Source organism: Apium graveolens, chromosome 4 (assembly GCF_009905375.1).
Source record: "Apium graveolens cultivar Ventura chromosome 4, ASM990537v1, whole genome shotgun sequence".
NCBI classification, from domain to species: domain Eukaryota; kingdom Viridiplantae; phylum Streptophyta; class Magnoliopsida; order Apiales; family Apiaceae; genus Apium; species Apium graveolens.
Genome location: NC_133650.1, coordinates 314,575,179 through 314,586,209, shown reverse-complemented (window position 1 = coordinate 314,586,209; position 11,031 = coordinate 314,575,179). Strand labels below are relative to the sequence as shown.

Genomic DNA, 11,031 nt, shown 5'->3' with positions numbered 1-11,031 from the left:
CTGATAGAGAAAATGTTAATGTAGCATTAGATCCCGACAAGGATCTTGATGAACTTTTCTTTCCTGAAGATATGCCTAAACATGAAAAATGAAGGAGATTTGCTGAGCTTGATGATAAACAGTAGAAAGTTTTCTGATGCAAAATGGAATGCTAATTGGAAGGATGCCTCATATCCTATCTCTGTTTCTAATGTTTCTCAACATCTGGAGAGAGCAGAGTAGAATATTGCAAATCCTGATATTTTGTCACGTCTCAAGGCTTCTACACTATCGATCAAATCAGTTCAGCATATTTAGTCTCAGGCTAATACTCAAATTGATAAACTTAAGGACTCTTTTCTTGAGACCAAGATGACCACAATGTTCGCACAAAACCACGCAAGCGTACGCGATCACAAATAGTATAAGATTAAGTTAAGTTCGATCCCACAGTGATTGGTTTAAACAGAATATGCACTTATGCAATAATGTATGGTTATTATTCACTGCTAAGACAAGTATCAATTTTTAGTTGATTAACTAATTAAAGTGATTATACTAGCATGCATTAACTAAGAGAATAACACGGATTTACTTATATGAGATAAAACATGGGATTATAACTTCATTGAATACTTCATTTAAAGTTTATGCCTTTAATCTTAGCATGTGATGGTGATGACAACTAATTAGATAACACAAAATTAGTATATGCTATCTTCCGATATATGTATACCCAACTACTAAACATCCACAAATAAGATAGAAGTTGAGTAGACACCAATTATGCTTACACCCCATATGTTTATAAGATTTGAAAACATAATGGTTTAATGAGCAAGTTATCTATTGAGATTACATAGGGCAGCGTAAGATGGTTAAAATTACAATACGAATCATGCCTGATAACATACATAAACCTATGCTAGCATGGCAAGTTCTAAACCTCTATATCCACTTTTGCTTCAATAAAGATTTACAAACGACTTAGATGTTAGCTACACATCTAAGAAGAATAAGTACAACCATACTAGGAAATCATAAATCACCACACACTCACGATTTAGAATAATCAACTATTGAAATTCATAAATAAATCTGCCAGAACCCCATGACAACGATTAGTTCATGATTGATCACATCCTCACCATGGGTTCCGATGAAAACATGATAATAAATAAGTTCTAAATACTACGAGATAATATAAAATACTAGGGTTTAGAACAAATCAAAAACAAGCATCCAAAAGTATCGCCTAAATCGAAGAATACAAAAGTGAAAACTAAATATTCTTCTCGTTAGCCGTCTTGTGTACTTTAGGTCTTCTCTATGTACTCCCTGGCTTCCTTCTCCTTTAAAAACATCTTCTTTTATTTATATTTATAGCCCTGGGTGACCTGGACTCTCGCAATAACCAAATTATAATCAAATCAGGATTCTGCAAAATTTGTCTGGCGTGGGCGCGCCTGCTTTCTTTAAAATTTCTGCAGCTTTCTTCTTTTTACGCTCCGACCTTCGTACAAACTTCCACGACTCCTTCCCTGATCTCTTATCAAAATATAATCATTTAAAAGCTCATTTCTACCTCTGACTAGTACCCTGCAACGACTCAACATAAAATACATCAAAAACATCAAATACTTGAGTCCAAAACACCAACTTAAGCCAATATGAAGCGTTCCAAGAAGATATAAAATCCACTTATCACACCCTCAAACTGGGTCCTCTATTTCCTAGAAAGGGATCACAACAAGTGATCCCCTCTCTCAGTATTTATTCTTATTGTGTGTTGAAGCGCTTTTCCGAGCCATTTGACAAGCGGAAGCAAATAACATCATTCATAGTAAGTCGCTCAGCTCCCTCGATAACACATTTGCTCTTTGCGGGTGACAGTTTTTTATTTTCGTGAGCTGACCAAAATGAAACTTGTATGGTCAAGGACATTCTGAACAACTATGAATCAATGTCTGATCAGGCTGTTAATTTCCAGTAATCTGGGATCTTTTTTAGTTCAAATGTCAGACGGGATAAGCTACAAGAAATCTGAGATATCCTTGGGGTGCATACTGATCTATCGACGAGCAATTATTTTGGTATACCTTCCTTAGTAGGGAGGTCGAAGAAATTGAACTTTAAATTTTTGAAGGATAGAATATGTAAGCGGGTTCATGGATGAAATGTAGAGCTGCTACACGGGGCTGAAAAGGATGTGTTTATTAAAAATGTTAAATCTGCAATTCCGTCATGCTGTATGTCATGTTTCCTCAGTTCTAAGTCTTTGTGTTAGGAGAATGAGCGCATCCTGAATCGATTATGGTGGAGTTCAAACTCGACTGATTCCAAAGATATTCACTGCTCTCTTGGAATAACATTAGTGGGTTTATGTGATCTATATGATTTTAATCTAGTTATGTTGGGGAAGCATGTCTGAAATTTTGCCCAGAAGCCATATACACTAGCTGCACACGTATTTAAAGCTAGGTATTATCCTAACTCTTATATTTTAGCAACAAAATATAGTGGAGGATGCAGTTTCATTTGGCCTGGCATTTTTGAAGCTAAGAGGAGGTTAAATGGGGTTTTAAGTAGGTTTGGGGAAATCAAAGTGATATTTGTGTTGGATCGGATCCATGGCTTAAGGGAAAAATAAATTTTATGCTTGATGGTAAATATGAGATTTCCAGAATTATGAAGGTGGTAAAACCGTTTCAGTAGAATTCAAAGGCCTGGGACGAAGGTAAAGTCACTAGTTTGTTTTCTGAGGGAGATGCTAGAGCCATATTGGACATTGTGATTCCACAGCACAACACAAGTGACAGAATTGCTTAGGTTAACACTAAGGATGGATACTATACGGTGAAATCTGGGTACCAAGTGTGGCAAGAATGTAACAATAATCAGGTGCCTAATGAGAATTCTGGTGGCTGGAGGAAACTATGAAAGCTGCAGGTCCCGACAAAAGTGAAGTATTTCTTATGGTATTTATGAAGGAATGATGTTCTTGTTCGAGCTGTATTGTTGGGAAAGAATATTACAATATCCCTCCTTCTTGTCCTATGTGTAACAATAAGGTTGAACACCTTGTGCATGTCTTTTTTGACTGCGTCTTTGCTGCTCGCAAAGTGATATATGTGGATGCATCTATCTATCAAGGTTCTTCCTGTTTTGCAGTAGGGATGGTGGCTAGAAATTAGGCTGGAACCTTTACTGGGGGCGTACTATGAAGTTGAGCATGTCTGTGTCTGTTCTTGAGGCTGAGTTGATCGGCATTGAGGAGGTTGTGTCCGGGATTATGTTTAGCAGAGATAAGAATATGATTGTTGAATCTGATTCCTTATTAGTAGTACCGGCTGTTATAGCCAAAATTTGGTATTGGATCATCTCAGGTCAAATACGGGTCAATTGGAATTGAATTGGGGCAAGAAGATGAATAATTAGGTTTTGGTCTGCATTGTATGAAGCGAAGACGCGCCCTGTATATGTAGGATGCGTCCATGATTATGTAGGCTCTACTTTGGGTTGTCATGTTAAGAGATGGGGAGGAAGATATTGAAAGGAGGAGGACGCGTCCAAGGCGCAGGACACACCCTGATAAGTAAAAATAATGGGATGAGTTGTACAGTTAATAAGGTTGTCATGCAAGGAGAATATGTGTATTTTACAAGGAGAGGACGCGTCTTGCCTCCTGGAGATGCACATTTTGGGATGATTGAGCTTGTTCTCATTCAAGACAAAGCAAATAGAGATACTTGGAAGATATAGCAATATGTGGAGTTCGTAGGGTCAGGACGCGCCCAATCATTCAGGACGCGTCCTATGTGTGAAGAATACATGATCAAGAGTAAGTTTAAAGCAAGGCAAGCGTGGAAGGAGCAATGGAGGATTATTTTTACTAACGTATTTGTTGCAGGTACTCTTTGAAGAATTCCCTCCTTGAGATGGTCAAGGAGGGGGATGTCCATGAAAAGCTTGAAGGCCTCCAGGGGTATGCCTGATGATTGAAGGTCTCCTCCTGTATTCAACGGGTGTCTTCGTTAGGGATGCGGGGTTAACTTTGGTGTGTGCTTTGGAAACTCTGTTCTTGTATTCAACGGGTGTCCTCGTTGGAGAACTTTGGAGTCATCCTACACTTTGCACGAAAGAGCTTGGGATCACCTGTCTAGCTATCTGGTGGGTTATCCTCATTCGGTGGACAGGGACGCGTCTGGAATTTGGGGTGAACCGTGGCTATACCTGCGTTTGTAATTCAAGGGAGATAGCTGTAGTGGAATGTTATCCTTACGCAGGGAGATGCATTATCCGTGAAGTCCTGCGATTACAAACGAGCCTTGGGCCTTCGCGGTTGGACCTCATAGTTGGACATTCCTAAAGCTAGCGGAAGATGGATTCTGGACCGGGTCTGGGAATAAGAAGTCTAAGCCCATTACATTTCTTGTTCCCTAAGAACTACGTGGGCTTGATTCCCTATAAATAGAGATACGTAGGCAAATTGTAAGGGGTCGGAAGCGAGAGCCATAAGGAGCCACCACCAACCCTAAGCAATCTCAGCCCCCAATTCATCACAACCACCACACTCCGCTCACTTTTCTGGCGAAGAACCACCATCGTAGATTTTGATTCCGGCGACGAATCTCAAACTTTGTTGAAACCAAATTCCTCCGTCAACACCGGCTATAAATAAAAATGTTAATTACCAGTTTGAAATTGGCCTTACCATTGATATTTGTAGACTAAAATGAGCTTCTAGGAATGATGTTAGAAAAAGGCATGTAAGAAGATTAGTAAATAGGGCAACCCACTTGATGGCTGGTGTCCCTTGCCCGCTGAATTGCTTTGCAAGCTTTACGTATTCTCCATGTTTTGTGTTGGATTCAGTGAAATATGATGTGAGTTTTTAGAAATGAAAGTCATTTATATTAAAAAAAACATTCAGATTTTTAATTCAGTTAGATCATTCAAAAAAATTAATGATTCAGGTATAAATCCTATTTGCCAAATGGCCCTAAGTCAATAAATTGAAAATAGTTCAAGGTCATTTCTGTTAAATTTAAATTTAAAAATATTTTATATTTGATTCTTGCAAAAGTTAAATATACAATATTTTATTTTTAAGATGTATTTTTATAATTTAAAATATTTAATAAAACATTAATTTATTTCAACATTTTCGTGTCATGTATCAAGAATAAAACTAAAAAATGATACTAAATTTATTGATCTAATTTCATATTCGTGTATTTTTATTTTGTTATACCAGAAAGGTAAATAAAAATACAAAAATTTCGATTTAATTATTATGTCGTGTAACTCCAAATAAAATTTAAATGAATTTGGGAATGGATTTGTTATTTGGGCTTGGGGCCATATATAAAGACTTTAAGGGGTGTATTCAATTCAGATTTTAGAGAATTTATAACAATTCATTGATTTTGAATGATTGCGGCTGATTTTGGCTGATTTTAATTGTGCGCGGATTTTAGCAGAGTTGTTGAATAAATCTCGTAAATCCTTACGGATTTAAGTAGTGATTTCTACAAATCCATCAAAATCTCTTGAATTTTTCTAAGATTTCTGAAAATATAAAATACACTAGCAAATTCATCAAAATCTACAATTTTATACATATATAAAAAAATCATGGACTTTTAAATACCACTAGATTTTAATGAAAATTTTAAAATCCAAATTGAATACTACCGGATTTTAATAGACTTTTTAAAATCTAAATTGAATATTCCAGATTTTAAAAAAAAATCAACCTTTATTAAATACCGTCATATTTTTTTAAAAAATTGAATTCAAATTGAATACCCTAAAATTTTCAAAATCCAAAAAAAATATTTAAAATCTCAGTTGAATATACCCTTCAGTTTGTGATATGTTATTTGGGTCCGGGGCCTTATAAAATGACTATGGAGGGAAACCGAAACCAGTTCCCTCGTGAGTATTAGGGATCCCATTCAGATTGCAGATTGCGCCTTATTTACAATTACAGGTTTGCAGATATTTGATATTTCTATTATTGTTAACTTTCTTCTGTTCCCTGATGCATTTTAATTGTTGTATGATTATGATTCCGATCGTTGCAGCTGTATCATATTAATTGAGGGAAGTTTCTTGTTTTAATCAAATTGTGCAATTAAATATTTACCACTCGTGTGTTCACATTAACAAGCGTTTGTATCTCACCAAAGTTAGGTGAGGACCACCAAAATTAGGTGAGCACGTACTTAGGACCACCAAGAGCGATGTTTTTTTCAGTTGTGAAATTGTTGACATGTTAATTTAATTTCAGGCAATTTAGATAATGGATCCTTATGTGAACAGTGACCGTTTACAAAGGTTGCTGAGGACAACACCTTATTACTCGAGGGTATCACGAAGTTGTATGTACAGAAGCAAGGAGGAATGCCCTAGAGGTGTTGACTGCGGTCTTCATGGAAACCCTTCTAAAGCCCGAGAAAATTTACTCAACATCATCAAAAAGAAAGAAGATCATGTTTATTACAAGTATGTCAATCTATCTAACATCCTCTGTTAGGCTAGTTCGGAACTAATTAACTAACATTCATTATTTTTTACGTATATTAATGATTTATGCAATATGTAATTATTGAAATTTTTATTTATATGGGGCCTTTTGTTTTATGAATTAGGAACTTGCATTGGCCGGTACTTATGAAGTCACCCTTATTAGGGCCTCCACATGATGACAGCATTAGAACCATCTACGTGAGTGGGCTTGATCAAAGAATTAATGAGCAGGACCTAAGAGTTAACTTCTTTGCACATGGTGAAATTGAGAGTTTAAAATTGGTGATTGCGCGAAAGTTTGCTTTGGTAACGTACAAGACCAGAGAAGGTGCAGTAAAGGCAGGTGAAGAGCTCTCGAAAAACCTGGGCATAAAAGGTCTGCTGCTAGAGCTGATGTGGTATAGGCCTCCAGCACCAAAGCCTGAATGCGTGGCATCTGATGAAGCAATGCAGCAAGCAGTGGGCGGCCAGAGGGGATTGCTGCCAGTACCTGTTATATTGCAACAGAAATATCGTGTTCCTCAGCCATCAGGCTTTAAAGACCTAGCCCCCCTGGAACTGCAGCCTCCGCAGCAAAGGGAATATTATCCTTCGCTGGATCCTCAAAGAACGGGAGCAATTATTTCGTCCCCAGAATCTTCTTGTGGATCAAATGACAACTAGAGTGAATTATGTCAAAAACTGATTAAGTTGTTAATTGTTTTCTCAACTTAATCTGGACTTACATATCAGTTCTATTAGATTTTGTAGATAGTATTTTGATTTAATCTATCATATAATCTGCGGCAACATCTGTTTGTTGCTCCAAAACTAGATGATCAGGAACTTGTTTCAGCGTGTTTGCGTGTTTGCTAAAAACTTATCGAGTTACTTAATGATCAAAATTATGTGGCCAATTGGTCCAGTAGTGAGTTGAGAAACCTGTAAATCGGTGATTTAATTGATGGTCTGTGTGAGAATAAAAAAGGGAATCGAATGTAAAACCGCAAAGATTTTGTTTTTGAAATCAAAGTAGATTTAAGCATGTTAATCGCTAGTAACATGTGAAGTTTGTGGTCAAATTCGAATACATAACCTTATTGGCAAGTATTTGGCATTGTTCCTCATGCATTAACAGTGATTTCTGTAAGAATATACAGATGTTGAGCAAAAAAGCATAGCATCGAAATGTCAAGATATGTATTCCACCATATAATATTGTTGTAACGAGCAGTACAAGGAAATTGAATTACTTAAAATATCAACTAATTTCGCTTAACGTAGACATGATAGTAGTTACCAAAACTCAACAAGAATCCGCAAAATCTTAATCTAGATATGATAAGCAAGCAATTAAGAGATAAAGGAATCTGCAAAATCTTTTCGAGCCTCTACTGCTGACTAGTTTTTGTTTCCAGAAGATTATTTGATGCTGTTTATAAAGAACTCATGATGTATCAATTGCTCGGATGTTGGCCTCATGTCTGGGTCTTGATGCAGGCAATCCTTTAAGAAACTTTGAAAATCTGCATTGGCAAATAAACCATGTTCCCACACAGCTGTTGCGCCTATGATCAATGTATTCAATTCATCTCGATTTTGCACCCAGAGTTTTCCCAAGGCCAACTCCAATGCGGTGATGCCCACCTGCCAAATATCTGAAGCACTCGTATGCAGATTATTTTCATAATACACCTCAGGAGCAGCAGCCCATGTACACGTATAATTTGAAGGTAAAAAATTTGGTTCAGCTTTCAATGCCTCCAAATCCTCGTAAACAGTTGCTCCAAATCCCAGCTTATTATCAAAAGGATGGTTTGTTTGCATGTATATGTGACCTAGGTCCACTTGGCCATGAACCAATTTGTTCTGATGAATCGAAACCAAAGCGTCTACGGTAATATATAGAGCGTAAGCCAACACTGGGAGAGTAGCTCCCTGGAGGTACATACCACGTAAAGAAGGACCTACGTATTCAAACACAAGCCACATTCGGCCTCTATCATTAACCTCTTCCTTTAAAGCTACTAGGTGTGGATTTCTTATTCGACGTTGTTTTTTATTTTGTATCACAAAATTGTAGTAATGTACTGGTTCAAGATTGACACGCCTATAAGCCACAGTAAGAACCTCAGAGCACCCGACTTGATGAAACTTACCCCTATATATGTTGGTTCCTTCTGCTGAGCCAATGATTGCTTCGGTTTGATACATATCAAGCTGGTTTGCTCCATAAATATACATAGGATCTTCATCTCCTTCGAAGTTAGCAGGGGTTGAACAAGAGGCTTGAGAAGTGTGTATCGACTCATCAGATTCATACGAGCTCATGTTCCTGGCTTTCGAGAGTTGTTCAAGGTCATGTGTCCTCCTAACATGTAGCAGGTATATATAGATTACTCTCGCTTTGGTTTGAAAATAAATTTGGTTTGGGATTGTATTTGTTTACTCCTTTGCACTTGCTCAATTTCGATTCAAATTTGTTAAAAATTAGTTCCAATTATTTTGGAAAGTTAGGAAAGTCTGAATAATTAAGGAGCACTAGAATGTTTAATAATTCAAATCAGATTTGATTTGTTTTATATGTACTATTTTAATGCATGACATTAATAAAATTTAAAATATTTGAGATGAATGTACATAATGAATAATATGGTTTGCTTAGGTAAGTTACAACTTGCAAGACCAGAGAAGGTGCAGCAAAGGCAGGTAAAGAGCTCTCAAACTAGCTGTTTTAAAAGGCTTGAGCTGATATGACATAGGCGTCCGGCACTAAAACCTTAATGCGAGGCCTCTGATGAAGCAATGCAGCAAGCAGTGGGACGGAACAGGTTGCTGCCAAGACCTGTTATATTGCAACAGTAAGATCTTGTTCTTCAGCAACTAGGCTTTGAAGACCAATCACCAGAACTGTCCCCTGACCACGACAGAAATGTTAATATGCAACTGCTTTTCTGCCAAGTCATGCTTGCTGCTTCTGAGAACCCCTAATGTTCTCATTTGAGCAGCTATGGGGTTCCTACCGCTTGCTGCTTCTGAGAACCCCTAATGCTCTCATTTGAGCCACTAAAAGTTCCTTCATAAGATGGAATACAAGCTCCTGTTCTTTGAGAATCCTGAGAAGGATAATATGCCCTCCCTTGCTGAGGCGCTAATGACAGGATTTTGAAATAAAGCAGTGCTGGATGTTGGTCTTGAATGCCCGGTGGCTGAAGAACATGATTTTTCAGTAATTCATCAGAGACTACGGATTCAAGTCTTGGTGCTTGAGCCCTGTCCCAGATCAGATTAAGGCTCAAACCTTTTATAACCAGTTTGTTTGAGAGTTCTTGAACTGCCTTTCCTGCAATTTTTTTAGTCATATACGTACCAAAAGCACAAGCTCGATCGCGAGTGAACCATTTTTATTGTCTCAGTTTCACCTTGAACACTGAAGTTGTCTCTTAGATCCAGCTCGTCGATTCTTTTATCAATCCACGTAGAGGTTCTGATGCTCTCGTCACTTGGAGCTTCTGGTACTTCTGGTAATTAGGGCATTTTGCCTGCCTCTTTCGATACGTTTTTACCTTCCGATATTGACCGATATGTCATTTTATTGTTAAAAGGTCTGACATCATGTTTTGGGGCTGACAGGTATAACGGCCCAATAAGCTCTTTGTTAATTTTATATAAAAAATAGGTTAAACTTATGTTTCACCCTAAAAATTAAGGGGTAGGGTTATGTTTGTGCAAGTCCCAAACTGAACAGTTAAGAAAAAAGATGAGGAACAAAAAGTTGAAAACATACATGGACCTGCTCCCAGATGAACTAAAACTCCAGATTATCAGTAATCTACCCGCTACAGATTTAGCAAACCTAGCACATGCATGAATTATGAATGGCGAAGATTGATTGTCAGTATTTGCGACAGCTAAGAATTTTGGAAAAACATGTGTCTTGCTAGTAATTCTTGGAGGAATAGGTGGAAGAAGATGGGCTTTAGCATTCATCACACCAGGCATAGCAACACCATTGATCATGGGTTTCGGTATGGCAGAAGATACGAAAAATTCGATTGGAGTTGGAAGGACTTGTATGCACTGTGGATTGCCTGCGGAGATGGATGCCTGTATCATTATCTTCTGTTTAAGCATGCCAAAGAAGGCTTGCATAACATCAAGGCCGCCTTCCAAATTCTCGGGTAAGTTGCTCAACTCCGATTCTTACATTTAGGGATGCATGGTGCGATAATATTGTTGAATTTTGATTAAGTAATAATCGTTAAAATAATAATCTCGTTAAAATAACATTTTTTCCGGTCCCAACACAGTGTATTTAATAAACTCTCTAAAGTAATTTTTTTCTCGGTCCCAAGCCTATTACTTTAAAAAGGTTTAACTATACTTTCATACTAATATAAGTTCTTTTGATTCTAATTTTTTGATATAATATTCAGATGGAAAAAATGCTTTAAGTACGTATTTAGGAGAGTTATATGAGTACCTAGTGCAAATTAATGTTGTAATCGTAATTAATAATATTCGCAAATATAAAATTTT

General features: G+C 37.2%; 3 protein-coding genes across 5 annotated transcripts; 1 reads left to right on the top strand and 2 right to left on the bottom strand.

The window, feature by feature from the left end:
* Positions 1 to 5,877: 5,877 nt before the first annotated feature.
* Positions 5,878 to 7,410, top strand: LOC141717371 (zinc finger CCCH domain-containing protein 40-like). Of its 3 annotated transcripts, XM_074519435.1 has the most exons (4): positions 5,878 to 5,974; positions 6,069 to 6,197; positions 6,275 to 6,489; positions 6,636 to 7,410. In XM_074519435.1, the coding sequence occupies exons 3-4, from the start codon at positions 6,287 to 6,289 to the stop codon at positions 7,174 to 7,176; spliced, it is 744 nt and encodes a 247-aa protein (XP_074375536.1). In that variant the 5' UTR covers positions 5,878 to 5,974; positions 6,069 to 6,197; positions 6,275 to 6,286; the 3' UTR covers positions 7,177 to 7,410. The 3 variants fall into 3 exon arrangements, with proteins under 3 accessions (XP_074375536.1, XP_074375535.1, XP_074375534.1); XM_074519434.1 differs by lacking the exon at positions 6,069 to 6,197; XM_074519433.1 differs by lacking the exons at positions 5,878 to 5,974; positions 6,069 to 6,197 and having other exon boundaries at positions 6,239 to 6,489; positions 6,636 to 7,409.
* A 504-nt stretch (positions 7,411 to 7,914) lies between these two features.
* LOC141720241 (uncharacterized) lies at positions 7,915 to 8,823 on the bottom strand. Its single transcript, XM_074522588.1, has one exon. The coding sequence runs from the start codon at positions 8,821 to 8,823 to the stop codon at positions 7,915 to 7,917; it is 909 nt and encodes a 302-aa protein (XP_074378689.1).
* Positions 8,824 to 9,340: 517 nt separating this feature from the next.
* LOC141720240 (zinc finger CCCH domain-containing protein 40-like) lies at positions 9,341 to 9,854 on the bottom strand. Its single transcript, XM_074522587.1, has 2 exons — positions 9,516 to 9,854; positions 9,341 to 9,409 (listed from the first exon to the last, which is right to left on the bottom strand). The coding sequence occupies exons 1-2, from the start codon at positions 9,852 to 9,854 to the stop codon at positions 9,341 to 9,343; spliced, it is 408 nt and encodes a 135-aa protein (XP_074378688.1).
* Positions 9,855 to 11,031: the final 1,177 nt, after the last annotated feature.